At 41.3% G+C, this 23,333-nt stretch overlaps 1 protein-coding gene across 1 annotated transcript; it reads left to right on the top strand.

Annotated features, from left to right (window-relative positions):
• The first annotated feature begins 21,121 nt into the window (after positions 1-21,121).
• On the top strand, positions 21,122-23,035 carry LOC139437593 (endogenous retrovirus group K member 21 Gag polyprotein-like). Its single transcript, XM_071211869.1, has 2 exons — positions 21,122-21,827; positions 22,140-23,035. The coding sequence occupies exons 1-2, from the start codon at positions 21,122-21,124 to the stop codon at positions 23,033-23,035; spliced, it is 1,602 nt and encodes a 533-aa protein (XP_071067970.1).
• Positions 23,036-23,333: the final 298 nt, after the last annotated feature.

Below are 23,333 nucleotides of genomic sequence, written 5' to 3'. Positions count from 1 at the left end.
AACCAATGGGCCAAGTCCGTTTCCCTACATTTTACTTTTTAATCTCATTACTGTCAATAGAATACAGCAGGTGAAAATATTGATTATAACAATAGCAATTTTGCTAGAAAAAAGACAAGGAAAATAAAATTTGTGGAATACATACATAAGAATTATAAATCATGTATGACTATTACTTATCTAAACATTGTTATCACAGCAACAGAACACCCATACAAGGGCAGTATTCAGTATTCAGTGGTTGTTGTTTTGCTGACTTCCAGTCATTCAAAACCATAACTTTATGTATACTTTTCAATTTTGTTGTCATTATGGTATATTCATCAAGATAAAACGAGAGAGTGTATTGTATTCAGTAGTTGGTTAGCTTGAGCTATAACTTTTAAATATATAAACATATGGTATATGAGCCACCATTTATATTCCTTACCCCCAGACCTTCCCATTGGACACTTAGAGTACTGACTATCCTATTAGGTTAGGCTAGAATTGAAAGCTGCTAAGATTGTCACCTAGGCACTTGGTTGATGGATAATCTTCCTTCCTCTATTATCCATCTTTCCTCTAAAGCATCTAGGCTGGGAGCAAGGAACAAAGGTATATGTATGTGTACATGTGTGTATATGCATGTGTGTGAGACAGAGAGAGAGAGAGAGAAGAGAGACAGAGGGAGAAAGAGGTATTGAGCGATGTTGAGATTTAACTTGGATGAATTGGAAGATATGCTGGAGAAGAGTGAGGAATAAATGGCATAAAATAGGGCTCCTGCTGATGCAAAACTTGGAAAAAAAACATTCTCAGGTTACATTATGAACATGTAGTGCAGAGAAGATGGTAGTGCCATTGGAAAACGGTGATTTATGGTTAATTGTGGGTGATTATAATTACTTCCAATCAAGCGAAACAAAGGGGAATGATTAAGACAGTGCCCATTTGTATGAAACTTCAGTTTTAATATCTGGAAAGCTTCAGAGAAGGCAGGAAGCACAGTGCATTACCAACTTCACAAGCAGCCTCTTTTTCTAAAGACATTTATAAGAGCCAATTTTTTTGAGTGTCCTTGCTTAACTATAAAGAAAGCAAAGAGAAGCAGGAAGGGTGAGGGCCAGGAAAATTTGAGATGATTTTTCCCTTGTTATATAATAAACTTAAAAAAAAAAGTAGATAAGCGCATCAGTCAATCAGTTTCTTTTATTTGGGGCCAAGTTGAAATATCTTCTGTTCTGCTTGCTTATTTTTAGGAGTTTAGTGTTAACAAACTCTAATCCCTTTGGTTCTGCATTTGAGAGAATATATGTGCTCATAAGAAAATACAACACCTGTCCAAGAAAATCTTGTGAGATCTAGAAGAGAAGCAGGTTTTATTAAAATGAATACCAAAAGGAAATGGGGCTTATTTATCTCTGGTATTCTCATATAGCCCTCAGTAGAGTGATGGGGTATATTTGGTGGTGCTGGTGGGGTAGAACTGGTCAAAAGCTCTCTTTTTTTATAAAATAAAATAAATATGCACCCCACAGTTTAAGAATTAACCTACAAATGAAAACCATTGGAATAATAGCAAGGAGTTCCGGTGCTGGCTTTACTATTAATTGGCTGTTTGACCTTGGAAACTCATATCTCCTCTTTGGGGTTTCATTTTCTTATCCCAAAGCTGGAGGAATCTAAACAGATGATCTCAAAGGTGCCATTTAGGAGCAAGAAATGGTGGTGAGAGAGAGGTGGGAAGGGATCTCCAAGATAGAGGAATGGATTTTTGTATAAAAAACAGAAGGATGGAGATGGAGATGAAGGATAGAGAGCAAGGAGAGAATGGGAAACAGGGAAAGTAATAGGAAAGGAAGGAGAGGGAGTAGTACAAAGGACATTACAGTCTTTAAAGTTTTGTTCCTAGAAGGCAGGGATATGTGGCAAAGAGGATAGGATAGCTAGAAGACAAAGACAAAATTCTCTCATTTTGTCTTTTTGCCTAATACTGGGTGGTGGTTTCTCTATAGGTTTTGATGGGGGGATTTGTAGAAAAGGAAGGAAGTTTAGGGCTTAGTCAAGAGGTTCTGAGGATGGCCAGGGCAAATGTGCACCTGTCACCAGCTTAGGAGTCGGCCACACTTAATTGTAGCTCAGGGATTTGGAACACGGTTACTAATGCCAAGTCAGTTCCAAGACCATTCTACAAAAGCCGCTTTCAGCAATAGTCAAAATCATTTGACTATGTCTATGATTATGACTTTTGAGTATATGTATATGGTTATAATAATTTGACAATTGTCCCTCTAGCCTCCCCCAAACTCCCAGTCTGAAGCTCACAACAGCAGATGTTTAACACGCTACCCCTCCTTGTTGATGTCATTTACAGACCCAAAACTATTCCTTGTATATTATGACTCACACCAATAAAAGTCCATCATTATTCTAGGTAATTTCTACATTTTTGCAGATGGGACTTTTACTATCTTGGCCTCTCAGTTCCCTGTCTCCTCTCCTCCAATGATTTTACCCTTCATCTTACTTTAGCTATTTGACCTTCATGATCATACCCTAAGCCTTGTCATTACCAATAACTTTATCTCTTCTATTATCTATGCCCCTCCCGCCCCATTGTTTTTCGTTCTCACTTTCTGCTCTCTGTGTCCATTCCCAGTGTGTTCTTCCAGGATGGTTTGTCTTTTCTTCTTATCTTTCTCTTTAGAAGGACCAGGATCTGATCCTGGGATCTCTGGTGGGAGAGAGGCACTCAATCACTTGAGCCAGTTCATCTCCCTGGTCTGCTCTGTCTCTCACCATCTCTCCTCTGCATCTCCCTTTTTTTTGTTGCATCATCTTGCTGCATCAGCTCTGCGGCACCCTTTCTATAATCTTAATGTCAAATATTTGATTTATTGACTACCCCCTCCTGTATTTCCAGATCATGCCTTCTAGTACTTCTATCAACAATTTCAATAAAAATACTGACCTACAATCCATTGAGCCTACCCCTTTTTAACTAATTCTTAGGCATCCAGCCTCCAATTGTCCTCACTTTCCTCATTACCCTGCTGAGATTTTATGATCCAGCATGATAATCATGCACCTGTCACAGGACAAACTTTCCTTCAACCATCTAAGTTTTGCTACTCTTGTGCTCTGAGCTCCATCTCTCTTTTCCTACTTAAAGATATTGCTTTTTTTTTTTTAAGATTTATTTATTTCTCTCCTCTTACTCCCAAACCCTCCTCCCCAGTTGTCTTTTCTCTGTGTCTATTTGCTGCGTCTTCTTCTTTGTTCGCTTCTGTTGTTGTCAGAGGCACAGGAATCTGTGTTTCTTTTTGTTGCGTCATCTTGTGGTGTCAGCTCTCCGTGTGGGCGGTGCCATTCATAGGCAGGCTGCACTTTCTTTCACGCTGGGCGACTCTCCTAACGGGGCACACTCCCTGCGCATGGGGCTCCCCTATGCAGGGGACACCCCTGCATGGCACGGCACTCCTTGGGTGCATCAGCACTGTGCATGGGCCAGCTGCACATGGGTCAAGGAGGCCTGGGGTTTGACCTCCCATGTGGTAGAAGGATGCCCTAACCACTGGGCCAAGTCCGCTTCCCAAGATATTGCTCTATTTTTTGTCCTTTCTCGCTTGCTGTAATCCATTTCCCCCCTCTATATTGGATAATTCCCATCAGCATTCAAACTTGCAGTAATATCACCACCTTAAATTCTGTTTTGATCCTACATTTTTCTGCTCCCATTTTTCTACTCCTTTTCCAAGAGAATTTCTCAACTCTGTACTCCTTCTCCTCCATTCCATATATGTATATTTACATATATATATATTTACATATATATATATACATTTTTATTTTGTAAAAGATACTTAGGTTACATAAATGTTACATGAAAAATACAGGGGATTCTTATATGCTCCTTTACCTTCTTTTCCCAGATTTTCCTACATGAACAGCATCATTCATTAGTGTGGTACATTTGTTACAATTGATGAACACATTTTGGACCATTACCACTATGTGTGGCTTATAGTTTACATTGTAGTTTACATTCTCTCCTGCACAATTTTGTAAGTTATGACAAGATATATAATGGCCTGTATCTGTCATTGCAGTGTCATTCAGGACAGTTCTCAAGTCCCGAAAATGTCCCTATATTACACCTATTTTTCCCTCTTCCTCCCTCAGAACCTCCAGTTGCCACTGCCTCCACATCAGTGATCTAAGTCAAAAGGAAGACTTTTGGTCTTTTCAAAAGTGGCTCCATTTTTTCTTTAGAATGTGTGGGGGATGAGGTGGAGTTTTTCTGTTGCTAGAATCACAATCAATTAACAGTAAGTCTACTCTAGTCCATTGTTCATTTCCCAATCCTGAGGGTTCTGGGATAGCCACTCTACCTCTAATTGAGAGGGGGCTTAGATCCCATGGGGCAGATGGATGGGATATTTTCTTGCAGTTGCAGACACTCTGTTCCTTGGGATGGTCATTGTCCATCATCATCTCCTTGTTAGCTGTCCTGGGTGAACCCAATGAACTGAAGAGTAGGGGTTGCAACTCTATTGAGATTCGGGACCCAACTGGCACATGGACAGTCCAAAGATTTAAGTCTCTTGCACATACACCTATCAAGTTTAGTACTAACTATAGGTTCAAATAGAAGGGACAATAGAGCAGAGTGTAGGGAAACCACCACTGAGTCCAACTCTATCACACTGGGGAGCATAAATTCCAAAGTAGGGCCCACTGACAGGGTGCCAAACTCCTGAGCTGTCTGCCCTGCCTATAGTGTCTGGATGTCTCTAGAGCCCTCAGGAGCCCCACTATTTGAGGGAATATTTACTTTGGCAGTCGATGAGAGCCTGTCCCATTCTTTCTCGATCCTATTCTAATCAGGCTTTCATCCTAATGTAGATGCTGTGATGCCCTGCCTAGAGCATCCCAGCTGGTCAGGGCTTTGGCAGCTGATGGCTCTCTGCTGAGTCCCTGTCCAGGAATTATCCTAGAATGAAAGGAGTTGTCTCATCTAAGGCTAACCCCCTTCTCAGGGGTAGCCCCTATCCAACGATTGGTTTATGAGATGTGGGTATAGATTCATTCAGGAGAAATCTAAAGGGTCATCCCAGCTCCAGATGTGGAATGATGCATCTTTTATTACAACTGCTTTGCAGTTTAACTTCTCTCTCTGCACAATCCTGATTCCCTTATTTCCTTACAGTTGCTATTTCTAAGAGTAATCCTTAATAACATCCTGCACACAATCTCCATCTCAGTGTCTCCTCACCAGAGAACTGACCTAAGGCTTATGACTACTCTAATGAAACCACTTTCTCAAAGTTGCCAATGAATCAGAGTTGAAATATTCAACGGCACTTTAGTATGGATGCCGACAAATCAAAATGGATGTTTGGAGTGGGTGTAGCTCAGTGGATGAGTGCCTGCTTCCCAAGTATGAGGTTCTGGGTTCAATCCTGGTACATGCCTAAAAAAAAAGGATGCCTGGCCAATAAGAATAGACTTTGGCCAAGATATTGCACTGCTGAGTGCACTAGCTGAATATCAATCTTGATTATGAATATTAATTATAGATTTATAGTAAATATCTTTAATCTGGCTAAGAAAGTTTCTATTTTTAGCTTTTAAAGAGTATTTTGGTAAAATCATGGGAGTGTGTTGAATTTTATCAGATGCTTTTTCTGCATTTATTGAGATGATCTTATGGCTTATGTTTATTCTATTAATGTGGTAAAATATATTAATAAGCTTTCAAATTTTGGCTCAACCTTATGTTCCTATGATAAATCCAGCTTGATCTTGATCATTTTGCATCACTGAATTCAGTTTACTAATATTTTGTTCAGGTTTTTTGCATCTTTGTTCATAGATGATGTAAATCTTTTTTTTTTTTTTTTTCCCTACTCTTCACTTGTTTTGGTATCATGGTTTATTAGCCTCATGAACATTTGGGAGAGGGTTTTGTCTTTCATTTTTATTCTCTGGAAGAACAGTATCTTAAGGATTTGTCTGAAATAATCTTAATGATTATTGTTCCTGATTATGCTGAGTAAAAAGAAGCCAAACTCGAAAGTTTACAAACTGTATAATTTCACTGACATAACATTCATGAAATGGCAAAATTATTGTGATGAATAACAGATCAGTGGTTGCCAGGGGTTAGAATTTGGAGGAGAGTGTAACTACAAAGGAGTAGAACTAGGTAGTTTTTCTGTGTTTGTGGTGATGGAATAGTTCTGCATCCAAATTCTATTTCTACATGTGATAACATTTCAAAGAACTATACACCAAAAAAGAAAAAGGTGGATGTAAAAACTGGTGAAAGCCAAATAAAGTCTGTAGTTCTATTGATAGTATTATACCAATGTCAATTTCCTGGTTTTAATAATTTACTAGGATTATGTAAGATGTTATCATTGAAGGAAGTTGGGTGAAAGTACACAAGAAGTGTCTGTATTATCTTTGCAACTTCCTGTGACTCTAAAATTATTTCAACCTAAAAAGCAAAAAGTTTCTGGACCTGGGTTTTTCTTGCGGGCCTTCTGTGCATATCTTTTATTTATCTTAGTTTTTCCCCTACGTTCTTTTGTTCTGAACTTTGGAGAATCTTCTGGTCTATCTTCCTGGGCACAAATTTACTCTTTAGTTGTGACCCTTTAAGTTGATCAGTTGAGGTTTTTTATTTTAACAGCCAAAAATTTTAATATTTAATATCACTAGGTAATTTTTTGATGCAATATCCTGTTTCATACTCTAGAAGGTATTAGTTACACACACTTATTTTAAAGTGCTCTTTAGTTTGTTTTATTAGGTGTGTTTCCCTTAATGTTAATTCTGCTTTTGGTGATGGTTATCTTACCTTTTGTTTTCTGCTCACATTTTAAAAATCTTTTATGTTATTTATTTATCTTATATAAATGTTACAAGTTACTCTGTTAACACTTGATAATAAGTACAATAACAATAAATCTGCTTTGGTCTGTGTTTGCACCCCCCCCTTATTTTTGTTCATCCCTCAATCTTGGGGGATTTGGGATGATGTCTGCTCTGCTGCTTCAGACTGAGAGGGGTCTTAGACATGATGGGGCAGAGGAAAGGGATTGTTTTGCTTGTAGTTGAAGATACTCCTTGTTTTTGGCATGGGGCATGTTCGTCCATCATCATTTTTCTGTTAGTTGTCCAGAGCAAGCCTGGAGAACTGGAGAGTAGGAGTTGGCCGCAGTCTACTTGGCTTCGGGCTCAACTTCATATGAATAATTGGAAGATTTAAGTCTCTAAGAAATACATTTAATAGGTGCATTGAAAATCAAAGGATCTAGTCTAGGTTATGGAAGTTAACACATGGAATTAACCATCACACTCCCTTACTCTGTACAGCTCTTTATTCAAAATTCACCTTCTCAGTGAGGCCATTCCTAGGGCAGAGTTTTGGTCTATTTTGTTCACAGTGTACTAGTGGACTAGAGTCAGACTGTATGAGAGTCACAAGATGCTCAATACATGAATTACTGGATGGTTCATAAATGAACAGAGGGTATTATGAAAACAAAAAAGGAGAGTGAAATTATCCTAAGAATAAAACTGATGATTTGTCCTTAGATATAATGTATCTCTCATATTGTGATAATTTTTTCTCATCCTTAAAACCCCAACTCATATCTTATCTTTTTCATGAATTCTTTCCTGACAGATCTAGTATTCAGGGATTCTCTCCTTTCCTCTTCTCCTAAACCCTTACAATCAACATTAATCATTTAGCACTTAAGGGCTTTGTGTAGTATATTAGCTCTGTGAACGTGTGCGTGCATGCATGTGGTTACATATGCATATTATTTCTTCAAACTGATTGTCATCTCTTTGAGAAATGACCTACATATTATACTTCTCTGTATGCCCTCCTATTTCTCTCCACATGAGAATTCATGAAATTCTGTGTATGTGCTGATATGTTTTTACTGGATTGATGTGAGACCAGAGCATCACTGAAGATGTTTTGAAAAGGCAAGATTCATTAGTTCCCAGAGCCCTAGGCACTCCTGGAACCTCCCAGGGGAAACATTTCTTCAGAAGCAGGTGGAAGATTTTCGTATTGTATTGTATTATATTTTTTTATAAGAATATTAATGTTTTTTAAAAATATTTGTTTATTTATTTCTCTCTCCTTCCCTCCCACCCCCCCACCAAGGTTGTCTGTTCTCTGTGTCTATTTGCTGCGTATTCTTTGTCCGCTTCTTTTGTTGTCAGAGGCACAGGAACCTGTGTTTCTTTTTGTTGCGTCATCTTGTTGTGTCAGCTCTCCATGTGGGTGGTGCCATTCTTAGGCAGGCTGCACTTTCTTTCACGCTGGGTGGCTCTCCTTACGGGGCACACTCCTTGAGAGTGGGGCTCCCCTATGCAGGGGACACCCCTGCGTGGCACTGCACTCCTTGCGCATATCAGCATTGAGCATGGGCCAGCTCTACATGGGTCAAGGAGGCCCGGGGTTTGAACCGCAGACCTCCCATGTGGTAGATGGATGCCTTAACCACTGGGCCACGTCTGCTTCCAGTATTGTATTTTACATGACATCATTACATCAAAAATATCCCTCAAACTCCTGGAATGAAAGCTCCCCTTAGTTGTTTTTTTTTTAGTTACCCCAGGACTTTAAGGAGATATAGTTACTGAAAAGGGATCCTGGCACTGTAAATAGCATAGAAAACTAGATAAAAATAAACAAATATAGAAAAGTATTAAAGAAACAGCAGATTTGGTAAATAACTTTAAAAATGGTTCCAAATAAGCTAAAGGTAATTTCAAGTAACTTTACATTACCAAGAAAGCTTCTGTACAATGTTTGTTTTCATTACCCACAAGATTACTTTGTAACTCTATTTATTACAAGTATTTTATAATAAATAATTTTGTATAACAACAACAAAAAAAGGGGCGGCGGACTTGGCCCAGTGGTTAGGGTGTCTGTCTACCACATGGGAGATCCACTGTTCAAATCCCGGGCCTCCTTGACCTGTGTGGGAGCTGGCCCATGCGCAGTGCTGATGCGCGCAAGGAGTGCCTTGCCACGCAGAGGTGTCCCCCGCATAGGGAAGCCCCATGCGCAGGGAGTGTGCCCCGTAAGGAGAGCCGCCCAGCGCGAAAGAAAGTGCAGCCTGCCCAGGAATGGCACTGCACACACGGAGAGCTGACACCACAAGATGACGCAACAAAAAGAAACACAGATTCCCGCCGCTGACAACAACAGAAGCGGACAAAGAAGAAGACGCAGCAAATAGACACAGAGAACAGACAACTAGGGTGGGAGTGGGGGGAAGGGGAGAGAAATAAATAAATAAATAAATCTTTGGGGAAAAAAAAGGAAAATCATAGGATCTAGAGTAGAAGAATCATGATTAGGAGGGATTTAAATGAGTATAAATATTGGGGAAATAGATTTTCGTATATTCCTGAATAGAGCTCACTGATGGGGTGTTGATTTCATGAAGCTGTATGCCTTGCTTATAGTGTCCAGATATCCCTTGGAAGGACTTTTGTTTAAGGCTTTTTTCACTGTGGCAGTTTGTGAAATCTGCCGGCGACCTGCATAAGCGTAACATCTGGAATGACCTCCCAACTTACTTTAAAATAGTTTTATTTACTATTCTCTCCCTGCCACCCCCCCACCCCCTTTTTGAAATGTGATGGCAGAAAATTTGTTGCTGTGTTTTTTTTCCCTTGCATTCTTTTCTTTGCTCACCAGTGTTTTGTCTTTTACACCCTATTCTCCTTATGGTTTTGGACCTCATTTTCATAGTAGCCATATCTTGAATTCTGATGAGGATGTCATACATTTTCCAGAAAGTTTCATTTTGGTATTGCAATAGTTAATTTTTATAGGGAAATTCTTTTCACGGCAGAATATATTAATAGGTATAAAGGTTTCGTGGGTCCCCTTGATCCTATTTCCTTATCCTTGTTATCCAGGATTTTAATTATTTTTTTTGCATAAGCCTTATGTTGACTCCCCCCCCCTTTCCTTTACAAAACATGTTAAATCTCTCCAGATGTGTTATTTTTCGCTAGAAAAGTCATTTGTATTGCTCATAGAGGCCAACTTTATGTTCCTATACTCAAATGTCTTTAGCAGTGTGAATAAGTGATGTGGAGCTGGTGAAATGAAACAGAGAATGGTGAACTCTATGGAGCACAAACTCCCTCCAACAAATTCCAGCTTGTTGGAACATGGGCCCAATGACAGTAGGTCTCTGAATATTTCAAAAGAAACTGGACATGTAGATTCTAAGCCTTTTTTGCACTTAAAATCTTGGCAACTAACTCAAAATAATAAAAAAAATATCATGAGGATACTTTTACTAGGGTACTGTACTAGGTCCTGGAGATACAGCCATGAATGTGAATGAAGCAGACAAAACCCTTGCTTTCATACAGCTTTTATTTTAGAGGGAGGGAATATGCAATAAAAACAAAGAAAGAAAGAAAGAGGAAAAGCCAGGTGGTAATTAGTATATCTAGATAATTAAAACAGAATGCTGAAATAGAGAGAAGCTGGTTGACTACTGAGTGATCACACAAAATTTTCTAGGGAGCTGACATTTAAGCTGAGATTTGAGAGAGAAGCAGGAGTCAGCTATTAGAAAAACAGCAGACAGAGCTTTCCAGGTGGAGGATGCTGCTGGTGAAAAGGTCATTGTGTATTTGAGTAAACAAAGGCAGCAGTGTGTGTGTGGATTGTAGTGGGCAAAGGGAAGAGAGGGATTGAAGGTGCTAGACTAGATGGAAGGGATAAGCAGGGCCAGATAGCTAACACTTTGCACGTTGGGGTAAAAAATCTGAATTTTATTATAAGTGCAATTGGAAGCCATGAAAGGGCTAAATGGGGTGGGTTATGTGATCTAATTTACATTCGGATATCACTGATTGATGACTGTAGAATGAGTTGGATGGTAGCAAAAACAGAAATAGAGATTTCAGATAAGAGGTTATCATTAGATTCCAGTGAGCAGCTGATGATGGATGAACCAGGTTGATAGTGGAGATGGTGAGAAGTAGACATACTTGGCACACATTTTTAAGGAAGAATTTGCTGGGGGCTTGGACAAGGAGTTGGGCTTAAGGAGTTAGGGATAACTCTTATTGAACAGGAGGGCTATAGTAGGTTTAAGAGAAAAGGAGAAGGTCTAAAATGACTGCCTTGTTTTAGAGATGTCTTTGGACTCATGAATGTTTTCAAATTGTGATCTATTCTTTTAAAAAAAATTATTATGGAAAATTTCAAACATATACAAAGTAATCAGAATAATATAATGAATTTCCATGTACCAACCTCCTTACTTGCACAATTTTCAACACTACCATTTTTTTTCTGTACAAATTATCAACTCTCTATTCTCTAAGCCCAATCTATCCCCTGGTAACCAATAGATTCTAACTCTATGAGTTTGCTTATTATAATTAGTTCATATCAGTGTGATCATATAATATTAGTCCTTTTGTGTCTGGCTTATTACACTCAAAATAATGTCCTCAAGGTTCATCCATGTTGTTGTATGTGTCAGGACTCCATTTCTTTTTTTTTTTTTAATTAATTTTGATTTTTAAAGAAGCTTTAGATTACATAAATGATACATAAAAAATCTAGGGGATTCCCATATGCCCCACTTCCTCCTCCTCCCATACTTTCCCTTATAACAATATCCTACATTTCTTACAGTCGATGAACCCAGGTTGAAGCATTGCTGCTAACCATGAACTACAGTTTACACTATAGTTTACACTCTGTCCTGCACCATTTTGTAAGTTATGACAAAATATACAATGGCCTGTATCCATCATTGCATTGTCATGCAGGACAACTCAAACGTCCCAAAAATGCCCCCATATTACACCTATCCATCACTCTCCCATCCCTCAGAACCTCTGGTGGACACTGCCTTTATATCAATATAAAGAATTCTTCCATTGCTAGAATAATAATAAGTCTATAGTAGAATAATAGTAAGTCTACTTTAGTCCATTGTTCATTCCCAATCTTGAGGATTTGTGGATGGTGATGCCCATTCTGCTTCTAATTGAGAGAGAGCTTAGATGTCATAGGACAGATGGATGGAACTATCTTGCTTTCAGTTGCAGACACTCTGTTTCTTGGGATGGGCATTGTCCATCATCTCCTTGTTAGCAGACCTGGGTGAGTCCAATGAACTGGAGAGTAAGTGTTAAAACTGAAATTCAGGGCTCAACTGGCACATGGATGGATCAAAGATTTAAGTCTCTGGGACATATATTTATCAAGTATAGTGCTAATTATAAGTTCAAATAAAAGGGATAGAAGAGTCAGGTGTAGAGAACATATAAATGAATCTAATCTGTTACGCTGGGGAACATAAATTCTAAAGTAAGAGCCACTGATATAGGGTGCCTAATTCCTGAGCTGACTGCCCTTCTTATAGTTTCTGGATATCTCTAGAGCCCTCAGGAATACCACTATTTGAGGCACTGTTTACTGTGGCAGTGAATGAGATCCTGCTGAAATCTGCATAAGCAAAATCTCTGGAATGACCTCCCAACTCACTTTGAAGTCTCTTAGCCATAAAAACTCTTTTGTATTTACCATTTCCCCCTTTTGGTCAAGGTCTTTTTCCAGATGCATTGCTGGTTGGTGCTTGGTAACAATCCCTTGGTGCCAGAGAGGCTCATCCCCAGGAGTCATGTCCCACATGGGGAAGGTAGTGTGTTTATGCTGAGTTTGGCTAGAGAGAGAGGCCACATTTGAGTAACAAGGAGGCTTTTAGGAAGTAACTCTTAGGCAATATACATTACTAGGCTAAGTTTCTATTTCACAAGAAAAGGTTCAAAAGTACAATCATCAATATCAAGGTCCTAGCATAATAGTGTCTTCCTTTACTAGACATTGCCCTTGGACTCAGGGGATTCTTGCTGTCCTATTAGAGAATGTAGCAGAGCTCCCAGAATTCAATATTTTTTTAGTTATTGTAATGGAGCTCCATCCACTGAGTCAATGTCATATGATCACTTGAACATGTTCTTATGTCTTAGAGGCATGCGCCAGGTGAACCCCTTCCCATGCTTCTCCACATCTCTGACACCCCACACCAGTGACTCTCCCCTGCTATTGCTGTGACACTTCTGTGATCCAAAACCTCTCCAAAAATGAAGCCAACAAAAGGGCCAAATAAGATTAATAAGAAAATGTGTTAATAATTTAAAAAATAACCAATAAAATACAAAAATTAAAACAATTTGAAATAATAAAATTTTTTTTTACACATTGTGTGTTTCATCACTGGAAGATCTGTTGTCTTATATGTACAGTGACATTTTCTTCCATATATCCCCAATGTCTTATTTTTTTCATTTTATCTTTAAAGAAGCTATAGGATACAAAAAAGTCACATAGAGAATAAAGGTGATACCCATATACCAACAGCCTCCTTCTTTTCCCCTCTCCTTTATTAATAACATTTTACATGCTACATTTGAAGCATTGCTATTTACCATAGTCAATGATATACATTATGGTTTGCATTTTGGATCATGCACTTTTATAGGTTTTGACAAAATTTGAAGTGGCCTGTATCCATTATTGCAAGATCATGGTGAACAATTCTAATGCCTAAAAATGCTCTATGTTCTGTTCCACCTATTCTATTCTTCCCTCCCCCTCCCCTCAGAACCTATGGTAATCACAAAGTTTCAATTTTTGAAGAAAAAGATTCATAGTTAATTGCAAGAATACTGAGGGCTCGGGAAACGGACTTTGGCCCAGTGGTTAGGGCGTCCGTCTACCATATGGGAGGTCTGCGGTTCAAACCCCGGGCCTCCTTGACCCGTGTGGAGCTGGCCATGTGCAGTGCTAATGCGTGCAAGGAGTGCCATGCCACACAAGGGTGTCCCCCGCATGGGGGAGCCCCAGGCGCAAGGAGTGCGCCCGTGAGGAAAGCCGCCCAGCGTGAAAAAGAGAGAGCAGCCTGCCCAGGAATGGCGCCGCCCACACTTCCTGTGCCGCTGACGACAACAGAAGCGGACAAAGAAACAAGACGCAGCAAATAGACACCAAGAACAGACAACCAGGGGAGGGGGGAAAATTAAATAAATAAATAAATCTTTAAAAAAAAAAAAAAGAATACTGAGGGCTTGACATATTGGTCTGTTTTCTTTTATTAGGCACTGCCTGTGTTCTCAAGGGATTCTTGTCCCTCTAACGAGAACATAACAGGACTTCCCAGGATGGAAGCTTGATATTTTCTTGATTATTGTGTGGTTCTCCACCCACCGATATAACATACTATGGCAAGATGAACACTTACATATTCCACAGAAGCCTGCCCTAGGTGCACCCTGTCTTGTATACACCCCCCCCCAATCAACATCCCACACCAGTAACACTCCCTGCCCTATTTGCCAAAAGAAAATTCTCAGTGTTGTAGTTTTAACCACAGACCTGCAAATCCCCAGACCCTCCTTCCCCTGACCCTCCCCCCAGTTCCATGGATAGTCGAACCCAATCCCCCCAACCTATTCCCCCTCGCAGACTAGCATCACAATGGCTGCTCCATTCTACATTCCCACTTGCAGTGGATAAGTGTTCCCTTTCCTCCACATCCTCTCCAACACTTGTAGTCCTCTGTTTTTTAAATAGCTGCCAGTCTAATGGGTATAAGATGATATTTCATTGTAGTATTGATTTTCAGTTGCCTAAGAGCTAGTTATGTTGAGCATCTTTTCATGTGCTTTTAACCATTTGTATTTCTTCTTTGGAGAAGTGTCTATTCAAACCACTTGCCTATTTTTAAAAATGGGTTGTTTGTCTTTTTATTTTCAAGATGTAGGATTTCTTTGTATATGCTGGATGTTAGACCTCTACCAGATAGATGGTTCCCAAATATTTTCTCCCATTGAGTAGTCTCTCTGTTCACTTTCTTGACAAACTCCTTTGAAGCACAAAAGATTTTAATTTTGAGGAGGCCCCATTTACCTATTTTTTAAAAAGATTTATTTATTCCCCCCCCCCTTGTGGCTTGTTCACTTCTTTTGCTGTCTCTTCTCTGTGTCCATTCGCTGTGCATTTTTTCTGTATCTGCTTGTCTCCCTTTGTTGCATCATCTTGCTGTGCCAGCTCTCCATGGTGCATGGGCCAGCTTACCTTCACAAGGAGGCCCTGGGACGGGAACCTAGGACCTTCCATATGGTAGATGGGAGCCCAACTGATTGAGCCACAGCCGCTTCCCATCCATTTATCTAATTCATTTTTTATAGCATGTGCTTTGGGAATAAAGTTTATGAAACCATTTCCTACTACAAGATCTCATAGATGCTTCCCTACATTATCTTCCAGGAGCTGTATGGTCTTGGCTCTTATATTTAGATGTGTGATCCATCTTGAGTGAATTTTTGTATAGGGTGTGAGATGGTGATCCTCTCTCCTTCTTTTGGATATGGATATCCAGTAGTCCAAGCACCATTTGTTGAAGAGGCTATTCTCTTCCAATTGAGTGGGCTTAGTGGCCTTGTTGAATATCAGTTGACTGTACATGTGAGGATCTATATCAGAACTCTCAGTTCTGTTCCATTGGTTAGTATGTCTAGCTTTGTGCCAATACCATGCAGTTTTGATCACTGTAGCTTTGTAGTATGTTTTAAAGTCAGGTAGTGTGATTCCTCCAATTTCATTTTGTTTTTCAATTGGTCTTTGGCTATTCAGGGCCTCTTGCCCTTCCCAATAAATTTCATAGTGAGCTTTTCCAATTCAGTAAAAAATACTGTTGTAATTTTTATTGGGATTGCATTAAATCTGTAAATCAGTTTGGGGGATAGACATCTTAATGATATTTAGTTTTCCTATCCATGAACAGGGAATATTCTTCCATTTATTTAGGTCTTCTTTGATTTCCTTTAATAATGTTACGTAGATTTCTGCATACAAGTGCTTTACATCTTTAGTTAAGTTTATTCCTACATATTTGATTCTTTTAGTTGGTATTGTAAATGGAATTTTTTTCTTGATTTCCACTTCAGATTGCTCAATACTGGTGTACAGAAATACTACTGATTTTTGCACTTCTATGTATCCTGCCACTTTACCAAACTCATTTATCAGCTCTAGAAGCTTTGTTATAGATTTCTCAGGGTTTTCTAAGTATAAAATCATGTCATTTATAAATAGTGAAATTTTTACTTCTTCCTTTCCAATTTGAATTTTTTAATATCTTTTTCTTGCCTAAGTGCTCAAGCAAATACTTCTAACACAATGTTAAATAAGAGTGGTGACAGTGGGCATCCTTGCCTTGTTCCAGATCTAAGAGGAAATTTCCCTCTATTCCTATCTCTGAAATGTTTTTTTTTTTTTTAAATCAGGAAAGGGTGCTGTATTTTGTCTAATGCTTTTTCTGAATTAATAGAGATGATGGTGTCAGTTTTTTCTTCTGATCTATGAATGTGGTGTATTACATTGATTGATTTTCTTATGTTGAGTCATCCATCCTTACATACCAGGCATGAAACCCACATCACTGGTCATGATGTATAATTTGCTTGATGCGTTGTTGAATATGATTAGCAAGTACTTTGTTGAGGATTTTAGCATCTAGACTCATTAGAGATATTGTTCTATAGTTTTCCTTTCTTGTGGTGTCTTTGGCTTTGGTATTAGAGTATTGTTGGCATCATAGAATGAGTTATGCAATGTTCCCTCCACTTCTAATTTTTGGAAGATTTTAAGCGGGATTGGTGCTAGTTCTTTCCAGAATGATTGGTAGAATTCACCTGTGAAGCCATCTGGTCCTGGGTTCTTCTGAGTTGGGAGGCTTTTGATGACTGATTCAATCTTGTTACTTGTGATTGATCTTTTGAGTTCATCAATTTCTTCTTTCATCAGTGTAGGCTGTTTGTGTGTTTCTAGAAATTTGTCCATTTTATCTGTGTTATCCATCTTGTTGGCATACAATTTTTCAAAGTGTCTTCTTATTATAGTCTTTTTTAAAATATATTTTTTATTTTTTTAAAAAATTCTTAGATTACACAAAATGTTACACACAAAAATATAAGGGATTCCCTTATGCGCCACTCATCATACCTCCCACCCTTCCCCACATTAACAACTTCTTTCATTAGTGTGGTACATCACTACAATTGATGAACACATTTGGAGCATTGCCAGTAAACATGGATTATAGTTTACATTGTAGTTTATACTTTCTCCCACTGAATTCTACTCCCATTCTTTTTTGGTTATTGTTTGCATGTAAAATTGTTTTCCAACCATTTACTTGCAACTCCCTTGCATTCCTGGGTCTAAGGTGAGTTTCTTGTAGACAGCATATAGATGGGTCATTTTTCCTTATCCATTCTGCCAATCTGTGACTCTTAATTGGAGAGTTTAATCCAGTAACATTCAATGTTATTACTCTCAGGGTATTACTTACATTAGCCATATTTTCTTTAGGTTTATATATGTCAGGTGTTGTTTTCATTTCTATTTTTATCTTTTCAGTTATTCTTACCAATAATCTTCGTTCCTACACTCTCCTCCAACCCTCTCTCTCCTGTTTTTTTCCTTTCAATCTTCAGAACTCCCTTTAGCATTTCTTGAAGGGCAGGTTTCTTGTTGACAAGCTCTCTTAATTTCTGTTTGTGAATATTTTGAACTCTCCCTCATTTTTGGATGCCAACTTTGCTAGATACAGAATTCTTGGCTGGAAGTTTTTTCTTTTAGCACCTTAACTATGACATACCACTTCCTTCTTGCCTTCTTGGTTTCAGATGAGAATTCAGCATTAATCTTATTGAGCTTCCCTTGTATGTGATGGATCTCTTTTCTCTTGCTGCTTTCAGTATTCTCTCCTTGACTTGGGAATTGGACACTTTGATAAGCATATGTCTTGGGGTAGACCTGTTAGAATTTATACTATTTGGGGTGTGCTGGGCTTCCTGGATATGTACATCCATGTCACTCAAAAGAGTTGGGAAATTTTCAGCCATTATTTCCTCCAACACTCCTTTTGCCCCCTTTCCCTTCTTTTCACCCTCTGGGATGCCTATAATATGTATGTTTGTGCATTTGAGTTGTCATTCAAATCCCTAAGTCCTTGCTGGATTTTTTGTATCTTTTTGTCTATCTGTTCTACTATCTGTCTGATTTCAGCTGTGCTGCCTTCAATATCACTGATTCTTTCCTCTGCCTATTCAAATCTGCTGTCTTGTGCTTCCAATGTAGTTTTGATATCTTGCATTGTGCCATTCATCACCATCAGATCCATTATCTTATTATGTGTGTTTCCCTTGAAAAAACAATATTAGGACCAGAGAAAAGGAAAAAGATAAGAAGAAAAAAAGAATAATAGTAGGGAAGTGGACTTGGTCCAGTGGATAGGGCATCCGCTTACCACATGGGAAGTCTGCAGTTCAAACCCCAGGCTTCCTTGACCCGTGTGGAGCTGGCCCATGAGCAGTGCTGATGCATGCGAGGAGTGCCGTGCCATGCAGGGGTGTTCCCACGTAGGGGAGCCCCATGCACAAGGAGTGTGCCCTGTAAGGAGAGCTGCCCAGTGCGAAAGAAAGTTCAGTCCGCCCAGGAATGGCGCCACACACACAGAGCGTTGACGCGGCAAGATGACGCAACAAAAAGAAACACAGATTCCCATGCTGCTGACAAAAACAGAAGTGGACAAGAACATGCAGCAAATGGACACAGAGAACAGACAACTGGGGGGGGGTAAGGGGAGAGAAATAAATCAAGTAAAATCTTAAAAAGAAAAGAATAATGGTAATAATAAGAAAAGGTAGAAGAGAGACTGTACAAGAGCTAGGAGAATAAATAGGTTAATATTAGTAAATATCATAAAAATACAAAGGAATAAGAACAAAAAAGTGGAATAGAAAAAAAATGAAAAAAGAAACAAAATAGAACAAAATTAAGAGTCTGGAAAGATGAGATGAAAGGAAAAGAAGAAAAAGGAAAAAGAGAGATAAAAAATGAAGGGTTAATAAGAAGAGGTGGGATGAAAGAAAGCAACAGAAGACAGTTGATAGAAAAATGAAGGAAAGAAAAGAAGTAAAGTAGAAAAAATAAGTAAAAGGAAAAAGGGAAACAGAGAAAGGGGAAAGTCAACTAATAAGAAACAAAGCAACAACAACAACAAAAACAACCAAGGAAAAACAGCCTTCCCTTTTAGGCCCCTAAGGAACTTCTCAGGCTGCTGGTACTCATCAATCCATCACCCTGCAGCCTGTCCTCCACAGGTGATGTACCTGGTTTTAGTGAATAAAATAATGAAAAAAAAACCCAACCAGAACTGATAAAAAATAGCAGATCCAAGAAGATCTAAAACCACATGCCAGCTGAGTGCCTGATAACCAGATGGATTCCCTTCACTTACGATGTATGGGGAACCAAACCAGGGACTTCATATATGCAAGGCAAGAATTCCTTCACTGAGCTACACTGCCTCAAAAAGTTAAGTAGGCTTCTGAAAGCTTATCTGGGTCTTTCTGCTCCCATTCTCTCAGGCAAAATAGACTAACAGTTTGTCAAGTTGTACTGGTTAGGTGCTGTCTCTGCCCCCTTACTGACCAAGTTCCTGTATCTCCCAGGAAGGCTGGGTGTCACAACTGGCCTGATTGGATCCCCTTTCCCCTCTCCCCTCTCCGTGGGGGCTGCTCAGTACTGGTTGGGGTCATTTTTGAGACTCAAAGGTGGCTCAGCTGGACAAATTCACCAAAAAGAGACCACTCTCCACCCTCTGCCAGACTCCTCTTCCTCTCAGGGAACACTCCCTCCCAAGGTGGCTGCAGTGATCCAGGGGTTTAATATGGATTTTTGCCTTGAGGGTGGGGCATATGTGCTTTTTCTAGCCACAGGGGTTAGTAACTCATGGTTTTCCTTTGCCTTCTTTATCTGTCTTGCTCCCTCCTGGATCATGAACAGCACCTTCCTGTTCCATAGATCCTCAAAGCAGCTTTCTTGGGTAGGTTTTTGCCCTTTCTCTACTGTCTTTCCTGAGACAATTGAGCTTTGCCTTGATGCTATCAAGGCAATATTCATCAGTTGGTGTACACTTGGTTTGTTTCCATCCTGGCAATTGTGAGTAATGCCATGATGAACATCAGTGTGCAAATATCTATTTGAGAACCTGCTTTCAATTCTTTTGTGTATACATCTAATGTGGTAATTCTATACTTAGCTTCTTGAGGAACTGCCAAACTATCTTCCACAGTGGCTGCACCATTTTACATTCCTTCCAACCAGCAATGAATGAGTGTTCCTATTTCTCCACATCCTCTCTAAAAGTTGTCATTTTCTGTTTTTATAGTAGTTGCCATTCTAGTGGGTGTGAAATGATATTTCATTGTGGTTTTGATTTGCATTTCCTGAATAGCTTGTGATATTTAACATCTTTTCATGAGCTTTTTGCCTTTTATATATCCTTTTTGGAGAAATGTCTATTAAGTCTTTTGCCCTTTTTTTGTGTGTGTGTTGTCCTTTTAAAAAATTAATTTTTATGTCAATTTTACAGGTTACTAAGTTAACACATTAAACACATAAGCTATTATTAACATAAGATAATAGTTATAATAACAAATCTGATTTAGTCAGCTGTTGCTGCCTCTCGCCACCCCTCCTCCCCTTTCCAGCCGTCGCTATCTTTCCTGCCAGTCCCGCCCATATTGCCAACGTACAATCTGCCCTCTTCCCCGGTAACTGCTTACCTCGGGGGCTGTCCACCAGCTTCAGCCTGTCCACTACTGCCCCGTAGCTAGCCCTCCCTCCATCTTACTCCTCCCTCTACCCAAACCTTTATAACTAAGTGTACTTCCGCAATAAAGCAGACCTGTTCTTGCGCTCAAACGGTCTCCGTGGTTTTTCCCCAACAGCGCGTCCCCCACGCCTGGAGAACCGGTGCTCTCTCTTGGGGCACCCCCCGCCGGTGGTTTGGCAGGAGCAAGCCTCCCCGACTCTTGGGCCTGAGCGAGGGCGAGACCCTCACGCTCAGCTACATTTTGGCGCCCAACGTGGAAGCTCCTCCCCCAGCCCCTCTCTGCTGCTGCTGCTGCTGTGAATCGGACGGCCCATCCTCGTTCTCCAGGTAGGGACCCCTCGCTGTCGTCCTGTCTCTATTTCAACATGGGCGCCTCTCTATCTACGCGTCAGGCGCCGCAAGTCAGGGCCCTCGCCGCCCTGCTCGACACCAATGGAGTCCGCGTTTCCCTGCGGCAACTCCAAAAATACTGGGACCTTCTGCTCCCCTTTAATCCGTGGCTCGCCACTTGCCAACTCTGGAGCCCGGACACATACTCGCGACTCATAGATCGAGTCGCCTCTGCAATGGAGCATGAAAAACGCTCCTTCCCGCCAGGCCTCTTACCCGTTCTCGTCGCCATCCGCGCCTGTCTCCTCGGTGCCCCATCCGAGACTATTCATGAGGCTTCTCCCAAGCAGCCTCTAGACTGTGATCCCAATGAGTCCGCCGACACTGACTCTCTGTCTGACCAACTTGCGGCCGCCCTCGAGCATGAGCCCCCCCGTCCGAGCTCCCCGCGGCACACAGAGACCGCTCCTGCGGCTCCCCAAAATGGCGAACTTCCACCTTCTTCCTCCACCTCTGCCCAAAATGGTGCACTTCCGGCTTCTTCTTCACCGGGACCTGAGCCCGCCAGCGGGAACAAAGGCGCTTCTTCCCGCCTTTACCCGCCTCTTCCTGCCCTGTCAGCATCCGGCTCCGCCCCGGAAACTGTACGGTCGCCATCTTCCGCTAAACCGGAAACTTCCCCCGCGCCATTTTGTTCACAACCGGATGCAGTTACTCCGCCATCTTGGCCGGCGCCCGGAAGTGACGCAGTTACTCTGCCATCTCGGCCGGCGCCCGGAAGTGACGCAGTTACTCCACCATCTTGGCCGGCGCCCGGAAGTGACGCGGCCTCCCCGCCATCTTGGCCCGGAAGTGCCCCGCCGCCATTTTGTTGTCGTCAAAATGCTGCCCGGCCGCCATTTTCTCACTTATTCTCCACTTATCCCTCGCCACCACCGTATGGCAGTAGCCCTCCACCTACTCCTAGCGAGGCACCCTCTCATACCCCCCAGCTTTACCCACTAAATCTGCAGCCTACGCCGCAATGACCTCAAACTTGGCTGCCCTTCACAGCGGAAGAAGTTAAGACCCTCCGCAAAGCTGTTAAAGAAGATGGAGTCGGCAGCCCTTATGTAACGCAGCTCCTTGAAGAGCTGGCAACTCAACTCGTTCTCCCATACGACTGGATTTCCCTAGCCCGCACCATCTTAACGCCAGGTCAATTTCTTGAATGGCGAGCTCACTACCAAGCAGCCGTTGACCGGCAGGTAGTAGAAAATGCCCAAGCTGGCGTCTTAGATCCACCTGATGCGTATACGGGGATCAACAACTACGCGGACCCTCGTCCATATCTACACATTGACCCAGGATTTTGGCACCGGGTAAAATTCCTCGTCCACCGGTCCTTTTCTCTGGTCTCCACCAAGCAGCCCACCAAGCTTGCACAACTGCTTCAAGACTCCAATGAAACTTTCCCAGCATTCGTCGCCTGCGTCCTGGAAGCTTGCCAGCGAAAAATTTCTAGTGAAGACGCTCAGTTCGCACTTGCCAAAGAGCTCATCATAGATGGATGCCTTGCGCCCTTCCAGGCTGTGGTCCTCCCCATACGTGATAAAGATATCCACGAATGGGTTCTCGCCTGCCGCGACGTTGACCCACAAATCAAAACGCTCACTGCTGCCTTTGCTTCTGCCATGGCCGTTTCATCTACTCCCACCTCCGTCTGCTTTTGGTGCGGTCAGTCCGGCCATTTCGTCCGCGAGTGCCCTCAGCCAGGCCCAGCACCCCGCTCCGCCCTGCCACCGCGAAGACCGAGAGGCCCTTCTACGCCGTGTCCATGCTGTGGAAAAGGATATCGCTGGGCTCGTGACTGCCGTGCCATCCAAAACTACCAGCAGCCTTTAAACTCCCAGCGGGGCAGGCCTCAGCCCCACCCGCAAGAGGTCCTCGGGAAGACTCCCAAGCCATAATGTGGACAATGCCTATCTCGCGTCATCAAAAACCCTCATTAGAGCTTAAGATAAGTGGGCAATGGCTCGATGGACTCTTAGATTCTGGCGCTGAAGTCTCCTGTATTCCCTTCGAAGTCGCTGCGTTCAATCACTGGCCCCTTGAGACTGGCCCTCAAGTCATCGGCGCCACGGGAGCCGCTACCTCCTGGAAAACATCCCAGCCTCTGCATTGGAGCGACCTAGAAGGCCACGAAGGCCAAATTCGCCCACTCGTCCTCTCTTCAGTCCAAACCATCCTGTGGGGGAGAGATGTCCT

The sequence above is a fragment of the Dasypus novemcinctus genome, chromosome 25, assembly GCF_030445035.2.
Source record: "Dasypus novemcinctus isolate mDasNov1 chromosome 25, mDasNov1.1.hap2, whole genome shotgun sequence".
Classification (NCBI taxonomy): domain Eukaryota; kingdom Metazoa; phylum Chordata; class Mammalia; order Cingulata; family Dasypodidae; genus Dasypus; species Dasypus novemcinctus.
The sequence above is the reverse complement of the archived record's forward strand: the minus strand, read 5'-3'. Positions and strand labels throughout refer to the sequence as shown.